Below are 25,370 nucleotides of genomic sequence, written 5' to 3' on the forward strand. Positions count from 1 at the left end.
TGTTAACTTCTCATAGTAATAACATAGTATTTTCAACATTACAACACTAGACACCATACTGCCATATTATATTCAAAACATGACTGTATGCTTGTAAACACATGATATCAGCCTGCATTACATTCCTATTACCAAGACCGATGTTAAAAGGTGGAGCATAACATTGGTGATACTGCTAAGTTCCCTAGTAGCCACCTTACACATAATAAAAATGAGCTTATGACATGTAAAAACATGGAAGTTGTGTATTTGGGATCGCATTATCAAGAAACGTAATGTCTTCACCAAAATAAATATCCCATTTGAACAATGTTTATAAGTAATTTGTAATAACCTGTAATAAAGAGATATTAGTTTTTCAGTAATGTATTAAAAAGCTAAAAGAAGGAAGAAAATTGACCTCAACTCTAAGACATTATCAGGAGGCTATGGTGATTACTAGATTATAAAATTATTACAGCTTAAATTTTTTTAAAGCTGTAATAGCTTTATAATCTAGTAATTTAACCTAGTAACCTGGTATCAAAAATAAGTTGATATTAACACAATGTGCCAAAAAAAGTCATCATGTGATCCAACTACAGCAGTTTATGATATGTAAGAGGCCGTAAAATGGTCACCTTTCCGATAGCAAACTGGTCCAGGGTGAGCCCCAGCTGACTCTGGTCCCACAACAAAAAGCCCGGACCGAAAGAAAAGCATGGAGCCACCACCAGCTGCCACTGTGCTGATGTCCAGCTGAGCAACACAATGTGAACAAACTACAGAATTAGCCACTGAGATGACAAATATATCAAAATTTGTGACAACTGACACCAATTTAGCTTCATATTTGGATTTCAGTAGCATCTCATTGTGGCGTTTCACTAACTTCACAGCATGTCTTCTGTTAAAAAGTGATTCAATGTGTAATCATGCACTATGACAATTAAATAAATGGGGCAACAATTATTTCTGATGCCTGTATCATTAAAGTGGAAGAACCAGAATATAGTGACTGCAGTTTTTTGAACTGCAAAAGAAGCACTGTAAAATTTGTGATGCAATATTAAGGCGAACATTGATTACCACAATCTTGGAAATATGTCTTTATAGTTCATATTCATTATTAAGATATTTTTATATGCCAATTCTGATGCACTGCACTGCATCATTGCCTAGCTAGTTTTACAAATCATGATTTCTCTTTATTTTAATTGATATAATGCTGCTGTACTTATACTCTGTGTGCGTGTGCATGCATGCATTCATTATGATATGCTTTACTCAATGTGTTAATTGTAGCAGTTTGTAACCTGTGATTTTTCATTACTTGCCTTTACTTCACTGGAATTTTTTCCCCAAATCCCCCTCCTATGTAGTGGCCCAGTACCCTTTGGGTTCACTGGGAATGATCAAGGCAATTAAGCAAGTCATTAACATATAATTAATAAGGCAATGAACCTAAAATGAAGTCTTGGAGAGCAACTAAACTATATAGTTTTTAATTTTAAATATTCATGTGACTATTTCAAAATGTTGCAAGGAATTGTACCTGCAGTATTGTCACGGACTATAATCAGTAAAATGCATTGGCTGCATGCATTTATTATGTGTTCCTGTTTGCAATAACTATAGGCTGTAAGTATACTTTGAATATTTCAGCTTAGCAACAGGCTTGAGATCACCGATGTCCAAACTGGCCATCTTCTTGACAAAAAGAAAGTGCTGGGTTCTGCACTCCTTACCAGACACCACTTCTGATAATTTCAAAAGACCTCCCAACTTGTAGTTCACTCTAATTCCCTCTGCAAACATCAATGGCACAATTTACAAATGTCTCAGCCTTTGAAAGGTACGCTTTCTTGTTGTAATGAAGACAAGCCCATTTGCAAATAACACTGAGATGAGGCTTTACCTCTGATTTGTTGTATTACTGCTTACCTGTGCTCCGCACCAAAAATAAGGAGCATTCATAGACAATTACTACTGTAAGAGGGATGCACTAAAATAAAGGCATGCATGCCCCTTTAAAAGGTCAAATCAGAAAGCTCTTACCTGAGGAGCTTGAATCGTCACACCAGCAGTTGTTGTCTCAAAGGTATGGTCGAAATGACCATCGTATCGGCTAACATCAGTAGATGTTCCTAATAAGTAAAACAATCAAGAGTTATAAAAAACAAAACAGCCATTTTATCATGGTTCATGAATGACAGGCACACAGTAATGCACAAGGAGGACGTGACAGTTACAGAATTTGTTTCACGTAATAAAACATTAAAGTCCAGTGCCCACTGCAATTTATTCACCAAAATTAGGATATTCTTTTTTTCACATTATGAAAATAAGCGTTATTAAATAAAAAAAATGAAATGAAAAAAATGATAAAGCAAATTAGAGTTTATAGATCAGTGCACAGGTGTATACATAGGCAGCAACAAACTTAAAATAACAGCAAATAAAATATAATAATATCCCTAGATACAGCTGCAGACACAATGTCTCTTCGGACACAACTTAAGATTCCTTGACAGTTTGGCTCAGATCTGTATGGATTAAGTTCTGGAAGAAGCATTTAAGCATGACTTCATGTGTTCAAAGAAATAAAGAAAATGCACTGTGTTTTAACTAATCTCGAAATGGCTTTTTCATGTATCAGCACTTGAAAACAGCTTCTGCAGAGCAACCCAAAATTTTATCACACAGGTTCCTGTTAACATCTCACGGAAGAAAATTCATTATGCAACGCTGTCCTTTTGCTTTCTTTTTTTTTCTTCCTCTTTTTTGGCAGCCCTTTTACAATAAAAAACATTCCTACAGGTAACAGGTAAGAAGTGAATATTTTTCATAGTCCAAATTCTCTTGCTCCCAAGACTACCGTCTACAGGCGGTGATTCCTTGCCACTGCACCCTGGCATTCATGTTGCTTTTCACTATAGGAAATGCAGACTGACTGACAGTGATGTTGGAATATGGAATGGGGAGGGGGGCAGCACCACTCCCCTGCACTTGCAACTTACATTGCTTAATTTGTATGTTTCAATAGAAAAAATGGGTACTTAAAACTCCCTTGGGAACCACTGGTAACCATAAACAGTCTTGCTCAGTGGTTTATAAAGTTTTGCTGCTCTGACACTGAGATAATGTCCACACACCATTCTTTATTCTATTCATTATATGCATGAGGGGATGGGCCATGACACCAAGATATTACTGTAGTCCAACTTTCCCAGTTTCTAAATCAGAGCACAGAACTCCCACCTCTGAAATGCCACAGCCTTTAACACAAACTTATTTGTTTATGGTGAGAAGAACAACAACTAAGCAGCAACAAAAAATGACGCATTGTTGCAGCATTGAATGCCCAGAGGTGAGGCAATTTATCAATAAAATTACCAGAAGCTGGCATCACAGATGCTGGAGAATCCAAAGGAGGGGGGCCCTGAGCCCCCGCTTTATTGAGACATGCTGGTTGACAGTATTGAGTGCACACCGTCACACACCCAACACTGACAAGTTGTCTTTTCTTCCATTTTAATATGCGTTTTCCTTATTATTTCTGCATTTCAATTAAAGACACAGTAAATTTCCTCTATGCTTTCCTGGACATTATTGTCTATTGGCTCTATGATTGTGTGCCAGTTTCCCTGATTCTTCTCACTCTTACTTTCTGTATGACAAGAATGCGCCATAACTACACTGCAAGAATCAAGAATGAAAAATATACTTTCAGGTGAAACTGTTAGTCAAAATCAGTTAATACAAAAACTACATTTTTCTGAAAACTTCAAAACTTTTCTGGAGTAGTTTTGCTGCTGAAGTCATACCTCACTTAACGCAAGCACAAAAGCATCTATACACAGCAGCACCATCAACAGTGCAAGGACCTGAATACAGTGGCATAATAACTATACATGGTGGAAACTATAGTGACATAATGACCCAGAAAATAATAAAATTGCTTAAAATTAAGTCAGTAAGGGTTCAATTTCAAACACATCCCAAGCATGTTAAAATGCTGATTCATCTTCACTGATACAAATACTGATTCATCCAAAGTCATGGGCACTGAACCATTCCATCAAAGAACCACACCTGATGATACTGTGCTATGACCCTAAAAATGTTTAGGCTTTTGCAAAAGGCATATAAACAGATAACTTGACACGAACCTCCCATGTCAAAGCCAATTACTGGTACTTGGTGTTCAGCACTGTAGGAAGTTTTAGCATAGCCAACTACACCCCCAGCTGGACCAGACAGAATGGATCGGGAGCCTGAAAACCTGTTAGCGAGCACACATATATGAGGCACCAAGAAAATTGTACACATTAAAATAATTTGAGAAGAAAAAGCAAGGCGCTTCAAGTACATACGTTTCCATGGGTGTCAATCCCCCGTCGGATTGCATGAAGAGGACAGTAACATCCTGTAGGATTGAAAGAAAAGGAGGGAGGTTGCTTATGCTGTCATTCTCCAGCATCAATGAAAGAGAGAAAAATTACTTTGACATTGTCATTGAATCCGCATGCAAAACTCTTGACATAGTTCTTGATGCATGGAGTCAGGTAAGCATCAACACAAGCTAGAAAAAAAATAGAAAAAGAAAACATAAGTGCACAAGATTAATACCAGCATGCTTATATTTTATTACATCTCTTTTACACACCAGTCTGTGAGCGTCGAAAAATCTGATCAGCGGGTCAAGCGCGTCAGCTTTTATACATCAGTCATCGAATGTTCCAGAGTAATCCCTGGCAACTGCGTGTCTTCCATAAAGTTCTACACTATCCGCGTCGTCCATACATGCAATCACATTACACAAGGTTCGGTGACAGACATCGGATGGAACCATCGATAACATTCCAGAAACTTCTGATACATGCAGGCGCGTCCTGCACTGTGCGATAACATTTGTTAGGCGGTGAAAAATGGTTGCCCGATAAAGATAGGCAAGTACACGTGTCAATACTATTTACTATTAACTGGACATGCGGATATATTGTGAAATGCCTGAAGCAGACAGAGTCAACAATAGATCTTCATGTAGTAATACAGTTGTTACAGTGCAAAAAAAATTTACAAGATTGTCCAGTAGCCATGTACTAAAGTCTTTGTCAAAAGCTTCAAACCCAGCGTGAGCACGACTAGACTTTTTATTGGGCCATATAATGAAACCCCTGTCTGCATAACTTTTTTAGACCTGAGGTCCCAGAGATAGAGAGGAACAGTGTTTATCACTATCCTAAGCATCAAAGCACCAAGCCTGCTACGGAAGGCCTGCCACAGAGCTCAACAACAGACCTTGGCTTCAAACTTTTAATAAAGACTGTACCAGTGACTGCAACAACTATTTAAACATGCTTTTACAAAAGTGCATGGTTAATTCTTAGTCATGAATGAGTCAGAATTCTCATGTACTAGTGCAATACGAAACCTCATGTTAAAAAAAGCCAGTCTGAATGACACTGAAAAGACCACAAAACAAAATGTTGAACTAAACGGAAGACAAAAATCGAGTCATTTGATTAACTATTTTCAGCCAGAAACATTCATGCACATTCAACCATGAAAAAAAATCTGTCATGTGTAGCCAAAATGTCATGATATGCTTACGTGCACAGTATACTGTGCTGTTGGCTCTTCTAGTTTTGACAGTATATGATAATTCCCAAAACATAAAAAAGCTTTCTTCCATATTTTACTGATGCAAAGGGTTGCAGCAAGCAATCACATACAACTGACACCAAAATCCAGTGACTAGAGATTTACTCTCGCAGAAATCCTCAGTCAGCGTAGTAGGAAGTGCATGGTTCATATGAAGAAGGAATATACCGGGTGTTTTCTTTTTTTAAATGCACCAGATTTTTAAAAATTGCCTGTGGCAGATAGCACAATTCTAACCCTTGATCTACAATACCTGATGGAAGCGGCCCATTACTTCTATGAGAAATCAAACTGCTTAATTGAATTATTAACATAATTACACAAATCAACTGCTTAATTAATTACTTTATGGCACATATTTCTATGTATGGATTGTAGCCAATGAGTTTGCAAGGCATATTAATGAATTCATCAGAAAATGCTCACATTAGTTAATGTTTCTGATGCCAAAATGAAAAAAAAACAAAAAAGAAGAAAAAAATTATAACCATTCCACTCTGTGAAGATGGAATGGCGGCAAAAGCTGACGACAGTCAAAGCTCTCAAACGAAAAGCAAAGTGCTTTCGCTGCCATTCTTCTTGTCATTTTTGTGTTGCGAGTCTGGCGTCGTTGCTCGCTCAGCATCGCGGGAACATTCTTCGTTGGTGGTCGTTTCGCACAGGCACCGTTCACATTCTCGTTGCTGTTCCCTTCGGTGCTCCTCGTACGCATGTTGTTCTTCAAGTGTACAAACTATACGTGTCTGCCCAATTGATAATGCAGCTGTTTTAATGGCTCACACCCCCGTAGACGCGGCCTCCCAATTACGACGACAGAAAAGAAGTGAATTCTATGCTGAAATGATGAGCGGCAATGGAGCCAGTGTGGAAGACAACGACGATCATGCCATTGCTGATGATGAAAGTTTTTTGCCCAACGAAGCCAGCTGTGGAAGAAGACGACGTCAAATAATGCGTAAGCAGTGGCACTAACGCGTTTGCGTGGTTGGAAGCATAAATTTTGAAGTGCTTTTTGAAAAAACTTGTACGAAACATTTTTTTCAAAAACGTATGTTCTTACCCATGTGCCTGGGACCTCTTTGTTTCGTGTGTGACAAGAATAGTTCAAGGGCATCTTACAGGTTCCCAAGCCTTCAGGGGTATGTGCCATTGAGCTTGGACCCTTTCTGCACTATCATCAGGATCGGCCCACATCATGATTTTTTCTGTTGCCGGATGCCGAAAAAACTACGGAAGGTTAGTCACATACAGCTTTCGTTGTAAAAAGCACTGTGATTACCGTTTGCCGGTAGTTACGGATGACTCAGAATGTGTAGATCCTCAGCATGACCAAGATTTCGCTAAGTTTGAAAACTGTGCTATGTTTTCAAAATGAAACTGAAAGCATATAATGAAGACACTTGAAAAACATGCTGAAGTTTTCTTGTCATCGTCATTGCTATTATAAATGTATGCTGCACATCAGAGAATGCCAAGTATAAATAACATGATGCTTTTTAGCGCAAAAACTAAGAAAAAAATAAAAGAAAACAGAGAGAGGCAAAAGGAAAGGAAAGACGAGCGCTCGTCTTTCCTTTACTTTTGCTTCTCTCTGTTTTCTTTTTTTCAAGATTTCCACTAAGAAGCATCATGTTAAGTAAACACCAACTCGTCCAAGAAGAAGTCATCGCAAGTATAAATGTATGTGGAAATTCTAATGGTTTTCTTTCCGCTTTCTCTGTGCTGAAAAATAAACAACTGTTTTCGTCCCCAACCTTTCTGGGTTGTTTCCCAGCCCTTACATCTCTAGTATGAACCAAGGAGCCCAGCAACAAGTAGTAATACATTGTATGTTGTAATTTATTATCAAGTTAGCCAAAAGTGAAATTTAGTTGCAGTTTGCCTTTAAGGCATTAAAGGCAAAGTAGGAGACATGGACTACTCCAGATCACCTGTGCGGGCTTCATTCCACTCAGGCACTGTTGCTTTCTCTTTCTATGTGAACATGATTTGGAGTACTTTCCTAAGACTATTTTGACCATTGAACTGCTTAACTGAGCTTTGCGTAATCATGTCTCAGAAAGTGAGGAGATGACTGTTACACATATGCAAAGTGCAATGCTGCTTATAATTGTGGAAAGTGCAACTTGGCTGTGTTCCAAGTGTACTGCAAATAAAGAGAAATATCTCAAGACAGAAAAGAATCAATACTGAGCTTAACAAGGAAATTAAGGAACTGAGGAATATGATCAATGCATTGCATGCTGAAGTTCATGATTATGAAAAAGACAGTGACAATGCAAACCATGAAAACTCAAAATCTGGGGAAAAAGCTTGAAGAATCTACCACAGAAGCCATAGATATAATGAAGGCTGTTATTGTGCTGTTACAGAAGCAATTAACTGTGATGTAAAGGAGACAAACAAGGAAACACTTAAGAAAATTCAGAGAAAATGATCATTTTCCTAGAGACAACCTTGCTGATAAGGATAGGAGTATGCAACAACAGCATCAAGTTTATACATACCATGGAACAACAGAGAGCTTTAGAAATAGGGGACCCAAAGTTACGGGATGCTTTTGGCCAAGCGTACAAAAAAATGCACAGTGAGTACAAAAGAAATTCCAAATTTGTTTCTATGCCATTTGTGTTCTTTTGAATGCAAAAGGCACAGAAACAAGTTTTGGTTTTTTGGTACGCAAAGCTGCTTGGAGACGCTATTTTTAAAGCTCCTTAAAATTCTAGGAGGAATAATACAGGAATTCATAGTGTCCCTGAAGAGAACCAAGACCAAGTCAGGGTCGCTGAGAGACTGAACCTGCCTCTTCCTCTTAAAGTGTCCATCTTTTCTTGAAACTGGTGTCATCTTCATAATATTGTCATGAGCCTTCAGAAGTACTCTTGGGGGTGTAATAAACTGCAGAGCAGCTGGCTCCTGGAAAATCCGTCTGTCGGGGTTGGCTCACGAGCAGGGAAGAGAAGCGCGGTCGTCTTTGTTTTTTTGGGCTCGACCCACTCTTGCCCTCGACTCACTACCTACATGTGGCATTATCCCCTCTTCCGAACAAAAGCCTCGTCTTGATGCTACAAAATAGGCATAAGCAATAAAAACAAAACAAGCAAACGAAAAAAATAACACAATGCAGACAAAGCGAAAGTACAAAAAGAAAAAGAAACATGCCACTGGCACAGTCAATGAACAGAGAGGCAAGCTCATGAAGATAAATGAAAAACAGAAACAAAGAAGGGTGAACGAGAGAAAAAATACTATGAAGGCGCAGTGTATGGCTTCATGCACACAACATGAACTATGTTCAAGCTCGTTTGTCTGTGTCTGGGTCCGTGTCTGCGATGGAATGTCCAGGTCCGTGTCCGCAATGGCATGTCCGGGACCACTTTGTAGTTAACGTCAGTGACGCGGCGCAGTACTTTATACGGACCAAAATACCCGCTCAGCAACTTCTCATAGAGGCCACAGTGGCAAACAGGGGTCCACACCCAAACTTGGTCTCCAGGGTTGTAGGACACGTCCCTACGGCGGATGTTGTAGCGTCGTGCGTCCGTCTGCTGGCGCTGGCCAATGTGCAGCCGCACGAGCTGCCGAGCTTCCTCGGCACACTCAGCAAATTCATCAGTGTCAGTTGTCAAGTCATCAGCGTCTTGACACGGCAGCATAGCATCCAGCATCCTCTGGGCTTCGCGACTGTAGAGAAGGCGAAATGGTGTGAATTGCGTGGTCTCTTGCATGGCAGTGTTATATGTGAAGGTCTTCCCTGCTCATGAACTGGGAAGAGAAGCACGGTCTTCTTTCTTCTTTTGGGCTCGACCCACTCTTGGGCTCGACCCACTTTTACCCATGACCCACTACCCACATGTGGCAATATGTTCAAAGTGGATATGACTTTAAAGGCATCGCCTACAATTCATAAATTGCAACATGTGGCACAAAGTAATTAGTTTTAAAGTTAATTAGTAAACATTGGTTAATTAGCAAATATTGTTTTATTTTCTTGTGGAAATTATGTCTGCCTCTGAGAGTAATCTAGCTCAAGAGAGAGAAAAGGATGCATAGAAAGGCAGCTCAAGAAGTATAATTGTGCTATATGTCAAGGGTGATTTTTTAAAATTCTGTTAACAATAAAATCAAACAACTTGTATAAAGGTCTGTACACCGGTCCCTGCACTTACCTGCATATGCTGCAGGGAGGAAAATACAAAAGCTCCCACTCTTCACAGATTAATCTTAAAGGGCCCCTCACCAGGCCTGGCCATATTGAGCTGACAAGCACAGAACATACATTGCGCTATAACAATGGTGTCTGCAGAGTATTACATCGCTACATGCAGCGGAAAGGCCTGAAATTTCAATCCAAATGCCATTTCCCTCTTCACTCGCGGCAAATCCACCCAGAGAGGGAAGGTGACGTAGTTGGGCTCCTGTGCCTATGTAATCGTGTCTGCAGTGTGACGTCGCACGTGGTGACACGTGACTTCGAGAATTATTCAAAGCAACATCTGTTATTTGTGTGATCTGTTGCTTGAATTGACGAATTGAGGTTTAGAGAAATAATAAAACACTCAAATGGAATGTCTGCGTGTTTTTTGTTTTACTTCACAATGAAGCAAGAGAGATGTACTTCCGTTAGTCTGCTTGTTCCCACGGTCGTGCGGTCACGTGCGCAGGTACCGAAACTATTCCATTTTCTACCGTTTTCCAGAGCGTGATCACGCTCTGCAATCCACTTGTTCTGCCTCAGAATTCGTGTAGCACTGAATTAAACCGCTAGTCATGTTCCTTTATGCACAGTGAGCAAAATCTTGTGCTGCGCGAACGAGACAACAGCTTGTGCGCGACGCCGTCGACGGAAATGTGTAGCACCGAAAAAAAAAATGAAGGTGGGGCCTGTGACGTATGTGTCATGCGATCCTCGAGGTCCGGTATGGGAGAACGCAGGAAAGGAACCTCGCTTGCGTAGGCTAGACGGGGCGAGTGGAGAGAGCGTCTTGCTTGGCAGTGGAGCCCGCCTGCTGAAATCATGGGTTTGCAGCACTGAAATATTTCTATCTTGGCTGTTAACAAGCTGATTTGAAAAATTTTTGCGGCAGAATGCTTCCTAGAGGACACGTAACAACTTCCAGTGTATAACCAAAATTTGTTATGGAGCCTGGTGAGTGCCCCTTTAAGTCGCAGCTGGGCTCGACTTTGCACATACCCTGTCAGCCAATTAAATATGCTTACAAGACATTGAGGACAGGGATCTTCAGAAAAAAAAAAAGGTCTTTAGGTTCCCCACAGATGCTAATGTGTGGTTCTCCTGGTATACATAACTTTTTTACACATGCACTCATTTCGTTGCTCACTGTCACCAGACAAGAGTTGTTTAACAAGCAAAGACAGCCTTGAAGTAAAATGTATGCCTCAGTCAGTGCAAACAGGCTTTCTGACTTATGCATGCCACATGAAAGTGCAAAGCAAGTTTTTCAAGTTATGCACTGACCTGTGAATCCTCTAGGCACAATGCGGACCATAGGCATAACATCTGATGACAAGGACACATGCTGGAAGCCCAACTCAATGGCACACTGCCCCACCAGAAGCTCGTGCTCCTTAAACCTGTAAAATAATTTGAGAATTACATCCTTTGGTCTGAAAGAAAACTAAGCAATAATCAAGGCACAATTAGCATAGTTTTGTAAATAGAAGCTTGTTGCAGGTCCCAGTGCAGATTGACAAAGCACTATACAGTTTGCATGTGTTTTAACACACTGGTCAAGAAGCCAAAACTCGGGAGCTTTGAAGTGGCTCAGCAGTGAGTAAAATGAGCCATTTTTTCATTGAAATCATAATACATGTGTAAGAATTCAACACAATAAAAGTAAAAAGAGTAAATCTGACAGTTTTCACATACGCTTCCACTTACTTTTTTCTCACCTTTAGTGCCTCTCTGCCACCTAGCATAGTACAATTCCACTAACAAACAAGAACATAAACTATTCTGTCTCTTACGATAAGGCACCATCAGAGCAAGGATACTTTTTGAGAAGAAGAAGTATAAGCGACAAAGCATGTCGCTTTCAAAATTTGGCATGAATAAACAGCTAGCAGAGCTTCAGACAGTGAAGAATAATCTAATCATGATGGAGACAAGAGCTGAACATACTGCCAGCACTAGAAACATCTTCATTAGACAACACAATCCACACTGGCCACCATCAGCACTATCCTTACGAGTTATGCCCGAAAAAGTTAACCCTGGATCTGGGGTTTTCCTAAACTATAACTTATCCATGCTGAGCTTGCTTTGATGCCTTGCACAAAAATCTAACACTTTTCAAACTTACGTATAAGAATGAAGCAAAGCCACAGCCAGGCTTCTGATTCCCAGACTTAACACCTTCTGTAGATCAGCTTTCAGTTTTTGCATGTCAAGATGTTTGAGGATGGTCACCTATACGTTAACAAAATTAAAGTACATTTCAATGCAGTCTCCCATAACTTCCATTGCAACACCTTTACCAATCAAATAAACAGCATGAACAAAAGAGCGTCATAGATAAGCAACAATCCGTCAAGTAAATACAGGGCCTTCGAAATTAAAGTATCAATAATTTTAATGAAAACACTATTCTAGCTACTCTAGCTATGCAAATGCTGCTTATGTAGGTAGTTTATGCACTTTGGAAGACACAATTTTGCAGTTAACCGTACGCAGTTAACCAAATGATTTCAATTAACTTTTAAGTTAACGACTATGGCATATTTTTAATTTAGAAACTAATTTAGAAACTTATGACAATTGTACTTGAAGAAAGCTTTACTTTGATTTTTCTACAGTACTTGTGTTCCGAGATAATCACAATTAAATTTGACATTCACTATGCTAATTTCACATTTAGAGGCAGGAATCTCAACACAAAGACAAACCCAACATGTGATGTGGTGATTTTCTATAGTGCATCAGTACTGATGCTTGGTGGAGCTGATAACAGCTGCACCTCTGCTCTCGGCTGGACAAACAAGACCCGTTTCCTCATTTACACCACAAGACATTACATAACACATGGTGGGTTCATCTCTGCATCAAGATTCCTGCCTTTAAATGTGAAATTATTGTGCTGGTGTCAGATTGTATTGTTAAAATATTGAAACAAAAATGCTCTAGAAGAATCAAACAAAATGAACTTGTCTTTGAATATGACCAAGCTTCTAATATAAACATATACAATAATACTGAAATTTATAAAGTTCATTATAAGTATTTCTTAATTATGTATTTTCCAACTACTTGTTTGTGAAAACTGTGTCTGCCAAAGCACATAAACTACTTGTGCAAGCAGCATTCATATGGCTATTACAGCATTTTTATTAAAATGTATTAAAGTACTTTAACTTTGAAGGCCCTGTATGTGATCATAGCTAGAATACAAAGGAGTTCTTAAGGAACACAATTTACAATGTGCTAAAATTTCTGTACACATGCTTGCCAGGCCTTATAAAGAAGTAGAAAGTTTTACTAGCAGGATTATTGGGATATTATACACATATTTTCTAGCATTCTCATGCTAAATGCACACCAGAAACAGTTATCACTTAACACACCACTTCTCAAACATAACAGAACCTCAAGGATAAAACATACAAGGGTTGAACAGAATAACTGGAAAACCTGCCATTTTGATGCTGAAGGCTCAAAACCACTTTCTTTTTTTCAAAAACTGGTGGCTGCTGTTTGATGTCCCCTCTTGGATAAGAAAAGGCTGAATGTGGGCTTGCGTAATGTGTGCACTTATAGAGCTGCAACTCGGGCTGCACAAGCCACACTGCAATGACAAACACTGCAAAATGCAATGTGCAACAGAGTTTGGGAAGGTGCACAGTGTCAGTGCACACCTTCCAGTGTATCCAGGAGTGAAATTTCTAGTACTTGCAGACTGCCAAGATCCTCAATGTCCACGGTAATGTTGGCAGACCACAAGGAGGGAAGAACAACTCAAGCTAGTGGTGAGCAGATTAGTAAAGTGTCGGCAACAGACCATTATTAGACAACAGTGGCTGAACGAGGTATGTCTCTGGAGCCGACATTTCAACAAAGGGACTTGCCAAGACATTGGCTCCAGTGACATTCTTTTTTTCTATCTCAGTTGATCACTTTAAACTTGCATCTTCCTGTGAACTCCTGTCTTACTTAGAGAATAAGACAACATGGATAGTATTTGGAAAGTGCAAGACCACTGCTGTACCAAGGCAGTTTGCCACAGACTCATAAGGGAAATGTGCATGGCTGGATTGTTATCATGAGAACCTGTAATATGGAGTGCAAACACACAAAAAGTAGCTTCGGTGTTGCCAGTAGCACAATTCCGGGCCTTAAAGTGACATAAAATGTGTAACATTCTCTGAGCAATCAACATTTACCAAAATTATCACTTCAGGTAAGGCAAACATCCAAAGAGATGCCTGTTGCAAGCTTACAGCTCCGAATGACTTTTTGCCCAGAGTGAAACATGGAAGCACACTGGTAATTGTTGGGACTACTGAATCCTGGTTTTCTCTGGTCACATTAATTGTTCTCAGTGGTCATATTACTAGCAAACACTACTGTGCCTTCTTCGAAGGACAAAAGTGCCTCAATAATTCCAACTTCGTACCCAGAAGGTGGTGCCATATATCAAGACAATAGAGCACGACCGCAAGCACTTGCAGCTCTTCGTAAAAAGGAATGACTCTGAACAATTCTATTGAATGTACACGACTTGTATTTGTCATTCTAAAGGCATTGCTGTAATAGCTGCCACAGGTGGTTCCATGCGATGATAATAAAGTACTACTAAAGGTACATGGTTCAGTTATTTTCTCTAAAGCTTGCACTTCTGAGGTCTCTAAATTCACTACTAAACAGGGTATTTGTTAGGTATAATTTGTTTTGCTTTACATACTACAGAACAAAAAGACGAGAGGTACACGTGGGAAGTACACCCAGAATAGAAACTGCAGAATGCTGGTAGTCTCTCATTCATATAATCTGGTTACTTCCAATAAGTCAGCAAAACCAAACCTTTTGCACTCACTAGGCAAGTTTAAATACAAGTAACAGACAATAATTCTTGCATTTCATAGCTCACACATCTACCACAGGATGTGATGTGTGATAGAATGTGATGGTGTTCTTTTTTCTTCTGTCATTATTACCTTTTCATCAGTGCTCCCTGAGCATTCTGGTGTGTTCAGGTCTAAAAAGCAGTCATCTCGACACAGAACAACTCGCTCATCTGCCTCTATTACACAGTCGTAGAGCACTTCAGGCTTGGCACAGGTCTGTTAAGAAAGCAAAGTACAATTTCATGTGAAATCAGACGGGGTGCTCTACTCGACACTAGATCCATGCACTGCTCTCCAATGTTTTAAAAATATCGCAAAAGTGTCTACCAGCACTGTGTTAGTGAGGTGGGCGTCGTGTTGGTCGATGCTCCCCATGAGATTATTAACCTCTCGGAGAGTAGTACTTCATACTACCATCCACTAGAGCAAGACAAACCAACTGCTGAGTCATTATCATCAATATTAATCAATTAGATTTTAGCTTAAAATATATATGTACTAAAGAAAGAAAATATGACATAATGCTATAAAAGTGAAATTATTAGCTGTAACATAAAAAAAAATTGAGGGCACAACAAAAACCACAATTAAGTACAAAATCAAACAAGCCGTTAAAATTTTGAAGAACTAACTAGATGTTCTGCGCTCTATGGAACCCGAGGCCAGGAGAAAAGTGGATGCTGAGTGGGGAGGGAGGGCTTGGACAGTACACGTAGAAGATAAGTCAGACATGAAGAAAGCTCAGTGGAGTCGAGAATGCATGAAACATGGACAGATGTAATCTTGAAACAAAAGATTGGCACTCCATGCAAAAGAGGACAGAGAGCATAAACAGTAAAAATGAAATAGAAAAATATAGCTAAGAGTACAAAAGATGGCCAATCTGCAAAAGGATGATATCAGACCGGCAGTTTAGGTGATAAACACAGCTAACATGATGGCAAGATGAACCAGCATGAAAAAAAAACTGCATAAAAATGATGACATATCTCAAGCAAAAGAGACGATCAGTCATATTATGAAACCCTGGTAAAAGGTCACTAGGTTGTTGTTCTTTGTCACCTGCATAACTCTCTCCTCTAGCACGTCCCTGGGCAGGCACTTGCTTCCTAGCTTAAGTTACATGTGACATTTGTTAATCATGCATAAAACATACACATTTATATGTTCAAATCCATATGCGATTAAAGGACTTGTGTTGGGGAAATTTAATTGTTATGCAATGTCAGTTCAAGAAAAAAATTTTAAGGGCAGAAGCAACAACCTCAAGCATTTTGGACCAGCTCAAGAAGCAGGAAATGTTTAACTTCGAAGAAATATTGGGGCAAGGAAAGATCCATTTTGGAAAAGCTAAGGAGAAGGAAACGACTAGAGCTTCAGATATTAAACTTCAATTCCTGAGAATACCACACCAAACACAAGTCAAAATGTAAATTTTAGTTTTCTATATTAAAAAATGCAACAAAAGTTCTACCTTCTTTTGACAATAAGGATTTTTGTTAAACTAGGAGTTTTGAGGTGACAGCAGAATTGCACCAAGGTTTAAGTAAACATTTTCCTGTTTCACACAATGATGAATGTTCTGATGAACCACTATATATAAGAGACACCACAGAACCTGTTTCACGCAGATGGCACTGTCCTCTGTGAAATATTGAGGGAGTCCTGAAGCAAAGCTGGAACATTATAGGAAGTGTTTAGAGGACAAAGGTTTGAGTGCAGTGGAAGTAAAGAGGAGTATGTGACCTGCAATATTGGAAATCACCATATTTGCGATAAAAACAAATGCGAAACATGATGCTTTTAAATATTATGAGTTTACTTAGCATCAACAAACTGAAAAAGCACCTCTTGTTGTATGTAGCAGTATGCTTCAACAATGACGAACAATAACGCCCCCCCCCCCAATATTTTACCTCTCCCCCCTTGTTTCACCCTTCAAAAGCCAATGACAAATTCAGCCACCAGATGACTAGGCTTTGCAGGAATGTCAGCCTCTTCATGGAACAAGGTGGGTGTGGTTCTGCATACCATGAGCGTAACTTAGCACAATGAGAAGATATGGGGTAAGGGTACCATTAATGAGCTCCCTTACAGTAACGGTTATTACTTGAAAAGTTTAGGTCCAGTTGTTTGAACCACTCATGACAGTGTGCCCTCACCGGTGCAAACACTGCTGCCTCAGCACCTGCACATCTGGCATCTCAGGGTAGCATATGCTGCGTCATCTGTTTTTGCAATACACATCTCCCACCCTCTCATGGTGTGTGTGCATATGTGAAGAAAAAAAGTCACAGTTTCGCCAGAAAGGCAAAGCATAGATTGTGATAGCAAATTAGCAGACAGCCATATGATGTAAGGATAGCGTTTTTATCAGCCATATCAACTTGTAAATATTTGCTGGTTAACTAAATTAACAAGCATGGTGTCAGTACACAGACCAAATATCAACACATCACACTAAATGGCCGCAGGTTCTCGCTGTCGAAATGCTGGCGTGAGCAAGCATGGCAGCAGCAGCGAGCGAAGTGACCTTCGTGCTATATTTCACTTCAACACAAACTGAGCGCTGAGAACATATAGCACGCACAAAGGTATGAGCCATCGACACACCTAGACTATGCCCCCAACGCTCTCAAGATACTGCCGCACAACTGTGTGCAGCCGCTACATATGCAGTTGCAGCTGGAGTAGAAAGCTGCCCCCACTCTGCCACCCTCTGGTGCCACGCAACATTGGACGCCTCGCAACATTGGACGCCTCGCAACATTGGACGCCTCGCGTGCGACAGAAAACGGCGCACTTCCTTCCAACTCTTTTTTTTTTTCGCGTGGGCAATACTGAGCCGCGACCATCAGCTCCCGTCGCGCGCTTTCACTCGCACATAAAGCGTAGGGCACGCAGCAACGGTGTTATTGTCCTTGGTCTTTATATGGAACATCACGGTGATGGCAGAAATGCCCCTGGAGTCTCCATGTAATTGCTATCACAATAATAAAATGAAGACTCAAATTTGGAAAATATGACAATCAAGTGGACAAGGCAGTATGAACAAGTTGGAAGCAGGCTCCAGGAATCTTGTGCGACAAAATTGATCGATTTATCAAGCACAACGTCCAGCGCCCACCATGGGCTATGCGAGCCCGGTAGTGGAGGGTTACAGATAATTTTGACTTCCTGGAGCTCTTTAGCATCCACCAAAGGTATGGCAGACAAGTGTTTTTGACTTAAATTCCAATTGAAAGATGACCTCACACCTCATTCAGCAGAATGTCACAGCCAATGAGCCACTGTGGTGGGTTTGTACTACAGGGTGTCAGCCAAGCTGAAATTACAGGTTTAACATTGAGTGGCATGACCAGCAATGCTTTATGGAACCAAAATGATTCCAGACAAGAAGCGCAGCATTCAGAAAATGTAAGTGATTGAAAAATGAGGATGCTGAGTTTAACTAACATGAACTGCCAAAACAATATCAAGAAAGACATCATCATCAATGAACTGAGGAAGGAGTGTTACATACAGAGCAAAATGCAGGTGTTTGAAGAAGAATGCAAACTAATATTTAATTTTTTCTCACTCCGCTACAGCAGGGCATTCCTGTACTTTCCAAACTTTCGTGTAAGTAAACCTTTGATGGTGCTTTGAATACTTAAGAATTTTACTATGTAATGTGACCAGTGTACAAAAAGGGCACCAAAATTTTCACAGAAAGACAGCCCTAGCAATCAAACAAACACTTTATTTCCAGAGGCAGCCCCCCTCCTCCCATTCCTCATGTAAAGGTGTGTAAAAAACAAAGAACGGAAAGGGCCCATAAAGTGGTCCCATTCACTGTAATAGACATAGCACAACTAGGGTATGTAATCTACTACCATGATCTATGCAAGCATTAATGTGCCATCTACAAGCACACAGCTGCCACACTGCATGTGCACATAGCCCCTTAGGTCTGTGAAGTTTGCTATGCTAAATATATCTTCCAACAATACACCAAAGACAGGGCACTGATGCATATGTTCCCATATGTCTTGATCAAGTAAATTTTATTGTGATAGCAATTATACGGACACTCCAGGAGCCTTTTTGCCATCGGCATGATGTTCCGTATGAAGTCCAAGTGCAATAACACCATCGCTGCACGCCGTATGCTGTATGTACGAGTGAAAGTACGTGAGGGGAGCCGATGATCGCGGCTCAATCTGGCATGCGCAAGGAAGGCGGAAAGCAAATGCCCCGTCTTCCGTCATGTGAAAGGCCGTGGATGGATGTGAGGGAGGAAGCGGCATTGGGCTCCAGTAGCAACAGCATATATCGCGACCATGCGCAAGGTGAACTGACGATTAGGGCTAACTCTCACACGCGAAAGGGAGCAAAGCGGGGAGGCAGAGGGAGGACCGGCTTCTACTCTGCCAGCAAGTGCGTACTTTGCGCGACGGCGTGCGCCATATCTTGAAAGCGATCTGCAGACGGCTCATACCTTTGTGCATGCTGTTTTCTTATTGCTGTTTGTGTTGAAGCGATGGTCAGCCCTAACGTCTCTTCGCTCGCTGCTGCTGCCACACTTGCTCGCAACAGCGTTTTGACAGCGAGTGTCCGCGGTCATACAGTGTGATGTGTTTGTGTTCATGTTTCTATGTGTGCACTGGCACCATGCTTGTTAATTCAACTAAGCAAATGTTTCCGAGTTCATACGGCTGATAAAACTACTATCCTTACTTCGTATAACTGTCCACTAATTTGCTATCACAATCGATGCTTCGCCTTTCGGGCAAAATGGTGACTTTTTCATTCTTTTTTTAATCTCACGTGCTCACTATGTGTGGTGTTTTATAATTTATTAGCTAAAAGAATTACTCTGGATACACTCTGACCTTTGAAAATATGCAAACAATAACGTACGATAGTCAATGAGCATGTGAAACCTGTAGCTTAGAACAATGACACATGAACAGATGTGCGTCAGTGCCTTTAATAGTATCATTTTTAAAAAATTAAATAATGGGGTATTACGTGCCAAAACCACGATCTGATTATGAAGCACAACATAGTGGGGGTCTCCGGAAGTTTTGAACACCTGGGGTTCTTTAAAGTGCGCCTAAATCTAAGTACACAGGTGTTTTTGCAGTTCGCCCCCATTGAAATGCGGCCACCGTGGCCAGGATTCGATCCCGCGTCCTCGTACTCAGCAGTATCATCTAAAAAAGTGCGCTATCTACCCTTATAAATGCAACATATTTATGCATTTATTCTTTTCCATGCGTGTGTGTTCCACCAATGGCAACAGTCAGTACTATGTCGACATGGTTTTTCCTGTCCCGAAGAACTTGTTCAACAAATTTGTGCTTTTAAGCCATAGAAGGATGGACACAAGAACATTCACACGACCGAAAACAAGCACCTGTTGCTGCTCGCCTTTCCTCTCTGTGTGCATATGTTTTCACATCTGTCTTTCTATAGTACCTCTGTGCTCTGTTTATGTACTGTTTGCTCCATTCTTTTTATGATACCATGGCTGCCACTAAAACCTGCACCATGTCTCCAGCAAGGACAAAAATTGTAAACAGGAGCAAGCTTGAAACAATATATGCTCCAATAACAGAGGCCTCATCTATCATCCTGCTGTCGGAAACTTTCAATGAGACGAGAGCTTCCAGCTATACCTTTGCTTCACAATATGCGTCAAGAACATCAGAGTGTACAATGCTTTTCATCTATCCTTAGAGCCTTTCACATTTTCCGGGTCTGAAAACCTGGAAGAAAATTCTGTCCCATGGGCCTAGATACAGATATCATTCTAGCAAGGCTCTGTGCCTCCACACAAGCCCACATGCATACAAGGCTGTTTGAGGGCTTTCTACGATAAAAAATGAATGTAGCATTTCTGATTTATTAAAGTGTTTTTACAACAGTGCCAAATGTTTATTATATTTGGCAGTTACATATGTATTGGGTGTGTAGTGATTTCTTTATTGTGGCTATAAAAATGTGTCCCATTTTTATGATCACTAGTCTGCAGTGATCAAGCATGATCACTGCAGACTAGTGTTGTAAAGTAGATGGATCCTCCTACATAAGGCACAAAAATGAAGGTTTAACATCCCAAAGCTGCACAGTGGGCTATGAGGGATGCTGTAGTGAAGGGAGGGCTCCCTTTTATCACCTGCATTTTTTAATGTGCACCCAAAGCATGATACACAAATGTTTTTGCATTTCATCCCCACTGAAATGTAGGAATTGAACCTGCAACCTGATGATGAAGAGCAGCGGAACACATAGCCACTGAGTCACTATGGCAGGCAAAAAAATAAATTAAAACTTTGCTGTCATCAAATATGTCTAACAAACTAAATTTTACGATACTTGTGAAACAACTGCTGAACATTAATATTAATGCATTCCTTTCAGTCAATCATACACCCTTATGTTGCCCCAGTGGCAATTCACACGGACCTTGTACCTGATTTAAGAAAAAAAAAGAATACACTGCATCTTCCGTAAAGCTGCATAAACAGAGCTGAATTTCTGAAAAAGCACACACTGCATGGAACAGAAAGAGCTGGAATTGTCTCTTGAAAGACATTCAAACCTGCTCACAATGATTTTCTTCTCCAATGTTTTTTCCACTTAACTTGCTTGTTCCGTTGACAGTCATGACATACAAGAACTAAAGGAGCATACCAGTGTGATGAAAAATATACATAGCAAAGCACAGCAGGTGGTATCTGTTAACATTATTAACCTTTTGAGGATTTTTGCAAAATATCTACAGTGCCACTGATCCATTTTGCGTGGATTTTGACGTACGTGAATGGTACCAATATTATGTTTGATATTTTGCCCATATTCGACACCACTGGTTGTCGAGAGGTGCTGCCATTTATATGGAGCCACCCAATGTCATTCGAAATTGCATTTCTGCTTGCCGGGGTGCACAAGTCTACTTTTTGACGTCAGAGTGCTTGTTCATATGGTCACACACGACTCGTTGGCTACCTCCAAGGCGTGCGTGGAGGAAATGCTATCATTTTTTACAGCCGCCGCTATCATGTTTTCGGTGGCTTAGATATTGCCCTGCACAGCCAAAGTTCATAGATATTACTAAGTTTTCTTTTTCTTTGCTTTTGGTTGCGGTTCCCTTCATTTGCTGCTTGCATATTCCCCTACACTGAGGTGCATGCAGTCATGATTTCGGTATGGCCACACGTGGTGCCTATTCTTGAGGCGACTGCTTCATCCTTTCTTCTACTGACTCGATTCAGATGTTATCCTTCTTCCGATAAAGTGTTTTTGCAACAATTTTATAGCCAAAAATTTTGCAATAAATTTTTTTAGATCTCTTACTGTATAGCATATTTGTGTGTATACTGTTGGTGCGAGTAAAGAGTTTTCAATCATTTCCCACTGCAAAAAAAAAAAAAAAAACTTAAAAAATTAGCCACGGGGGCACAATTCTTGAAAAAAATTTGACTCTCAAAGGGTTAACCAAAATATATCTCAGCCTGTTTTTTATGTAGCAAAGGTTTTGAAATGCTTAGATAATTCGTACAAAGTAAGGTGCTGTGAGGCACTTAACACCATACACGCAGGCAAGCTCCGCCTGTTTCACCCTTCAAAGAATGTGTTGTTCGGATTGAGTGCAGGCACTATTCGGGCCACCTCACTACAGACCCCATTCTCTTTGTCACCCCCAATAAAGGAGGATAAGCACAATGAGCCATTATGCAGGCAATTTATTTGTAAAACTGCATTGTAGAGGCATTGAATTGTACAGAGGCTGCTTCCTACCAACTAAATAGAATATTCAAATCTGTGTACACTTTAGCAATCATTGCACCTCACTTGCTTAGAATAACAGTTTCGTATAATAAATTTGTTACTACTAAACATATTTCACACACATGTTACACCTCACTACCTTTAGCAAGGTAACTAACGTTTAAATGACACCTGGAAAGAAAAATAAATAAATGTGTGCTTTTTTTGTGCATGTGTTCATGTGATCAATTATTTCTTCAAAGGCCTAAAAGAACTATATTCATGGTAATACATCACAATATTGACTTTCAAGAAAATTATCCTGACCTACACATGAGAAATCTCGGACCTACTTTTTTTGCTTTTTATGGGGTGCTGAATTACCTTCAAGCATGGCAACCTTATCACAAAATAAATATGCATCTTAATGCCAGACCACAAATATATATTTTATTATACAATGATTTCATAGTCAAATGAAGAAGGAGGCTCAGTACACATCTGGAATTGACTCTTAGAATAAATTACAAGGGTTGAATGCAGCACCAAATGTTTACCAAAAGAGTAGTTTAGCTTTGAACATGAGCCAGATCCAGATTCTAATACTTTGGGCCAAACTTTCAGCAGCAAACACTGTCAAGCATGCAAATAATGTTGACTGACAATGACCACTTCGAAGACACAGTCACAAGCCAAATAAATATTAGAGACAAACAATAAAGCTGAGTGCACTATGGAGCCTTACAAGATCAAAGAGATGTGGTCTTGCTTGATTTCCAATGTAGAGCAGGTCTTTGAAGCCAGCAGTAACAACAAATGCCGTAGGTTCTCCTTTCCGCTCTAGAAGAGCATTTGTAGCCACCGTGGTACCCATTCGAATCCACTCTATCATTGAGGCATCAATCTTTTCATTTGGTGGGAACGTTTGCCCTGTTTCCTGCAAATGAAACAGGCAATGATAAGACTCACGAAGTTGGTACACAGGATTGCTGGAAAAATTACGCTTATTGTACTAAACAAACTGAGGCTTATGCTGCAATAATACTTAATGCTTCAATATCCTGCTAAGATACTGCTCCAAACAATCCAACTGGTGACAAAGCAGAAGCTGTGCAGCACATACGTTATCTTCACAAAACAATGATGATTTAGTCAGATGGTTTTCTTGTTATTTGCATTGCCTCATAAGAAATAGAATATTTTCCTCACATAGTCACCTTAAAGCATGATCAATAGTATGCAATGTCACACTGTCGCCAACATGGGCACGATTGAAGAAGTATTGAGATTTTTTGCCATGACAAATTGAATTAGCATACCCTTCACAAACAGATCCCTTGCTTATTCAAGAGTGTTCAGTTTTTGCACTGACAGGCTAGATGTTTATTAACCAGCTATTGTCAAAAGAAATGCTATGCCCTTTCCATTACACATAAACTAAGCTAGCTTCAACATTACAGAAGAGCAAAGCTACAAATGTTACTTGCATATATTTTTCTAAAATCTCCCGTAAGTTCAGCTGCAAACACACTGCACTTGGTGCAATAATGAGCTTGCTGTTACGCTGTTAGTGACAAGCAATTAAGGATCCCTACAAGTCAGCTGCACCTTGTGCAGTTCAGACGGGGTGTGCATAACTCGGTTCAACATAGCTCGAGGTACCAGCACGGTGTAAACCATTTGAACGCTTAACTTCTGGGACAAGCAGTGCAAGAACAGAACATAAAGAGCCTTGTTCTGCATGAAATGCAGCATGTGTGTGTCAGATACTGCTGTCGATTGCTGGCAGCGTTTGCTGTTTTCACAACAATGCACGAACTAGGTGCATGAATAGCTCAGTGATTCTGGCACAGTTGTTGAGCTAGTGTATCCACTGCTTAACACACACACACACACACACACACACACACACACACACACACACACACACACGCGCGCATATATATATATATATATATATATATATATATATATATATATATATATATATATATATATATGTAAGCTTACTCTTAACAGTAAAAATTCATCTTTACTTGACAGAAACTTTAGTGCTTTAACAATGCTGCTCTCTGGCATGTAAATATCAGGCTCACCTCTTCCAGGATCCTTCTGATGCCTTCGCGTGGTGCGTCTGGGTAGTTATTTGGATCCTCAGAAAGAAGCTTCATGACTCTGACGTTACCTCCGGGACAGCGAGCATATATGTCAGTAAAGGTGCCCCCACGGTCTATGGCAAACTGAAACTTGCGACTCGACTCTAGAGGTCTCATTGTGTTGTGCGTGTCGCCCTTGAAGACCGGTAGCAGAGGATAGCCTAAATATTAAAATGGCGAACGTACACCTTAACGGAAACCTCGTGTGATCACAGCAGAGAGACTGCCAGTGCACGATGCGAACAGCTGTGAAGAGCCGTTGCTATCGCAACTATCGCTGCGAAACTCGACTTGCAATGATCGCTGCGCTCTGGAACGAAACATCTACGGCCACCTTGCTTGCTTGAAACCGCAGCACCGCAGATGGAAACACATTTTACAGCATTTGAAACAGATGTTTGTCACGCGCTTCACAGACGCCCCGCCCATTAGTTTCATAGCCCCGCCCTAACACGGGGTCAACAAACGAAATAAACTGACGACCACTGATGACTGATAATAAAATTACAACCTTTAATTTTGATTGAACTTTATTTAGAATAATTTATTTCAATATACGCTGAAAACTAAATTTTAAGTCAGTTTTTGAGCCATACGATTACTTTGAGCTACCAACAAATCGATGCTGCAAACAATGTTTTCCGCCACCATCACGGCCACGAAGAAGCGTCTGCTGCTGACGTGTTCGACAACAGCGGCGCAGTTGTCACTGCGAGAATAAAACACCTG

General features: G+C 40.3%; 1 protein-coding gene across 2 annotated transcripts in view; it reads right to left on the reverse strand.

Annotated features, from left to right (window-relative positions):
• Positions 1–25,061, reverse strand: part of LOC142557428 (5-oxoprolinase) — a 166,823-nt gene extending 141,762 nt beyond the window's left edge. For both annotated transcript variants that reach the window (XM_075669281.1, XM_075669271.1), the window contains exons 1-10: positions 24,582–25,061; positions 23,231–23,422; positions 14,818–14,943; positions 11,970–12,076; positions 11,126–11,241; positions 4,485–4,564; positions 4,356–4,408; positions 4,152–4,264; positions 2,038–2,126; positions 621–738 (exon numbers count right to left, since the gene is read on the reverse strand). In XM_075669281.1, the coding sequence (XP_075525396.1) occupies positions 621–738; positions 2,038–2,126; positions 4,152–4,264; positions 4,356–4,408; positions 4,485–4,564; positions 11,126–11,241; positions 11,970–12,076; positions 14,818–14,943; positions 23,231–23,422; positions 24,582–24,758 (1,171 nt within the window). In that variant the 5' untranslated portion in view covers positions 24,759–25,061. The remainder of the gene's footprint in view (positions 1–620; positions 739–2,037; positions 2,127–4,151; positions 4,265–4,355; positions 4,409–4,484; positions 4,565–11,125; positions 11,242–11,969; positions 12,077–14,817; positions 14,944–23,230; positions 23,423–24,581) is intronic.
• Between the last annotated feature and the right edge of the window lie 309 nt (positions 25,062–25,370).

Source organism: Dermacentor variabilis, chromosome 1 (assembly GCF_050947875.1).
Source record: "Dermacentor variabilis isolate Ectoservices chromosome 1, ASM5094787v1, whole genome shotgun sequence".
Taxonomy (NCBI): Eukaryota; Metazoa; Arthropoda; class Arachnida; order Ixodida; family Ixodidae; genus Dermacentor; species Dermacentor variabilis.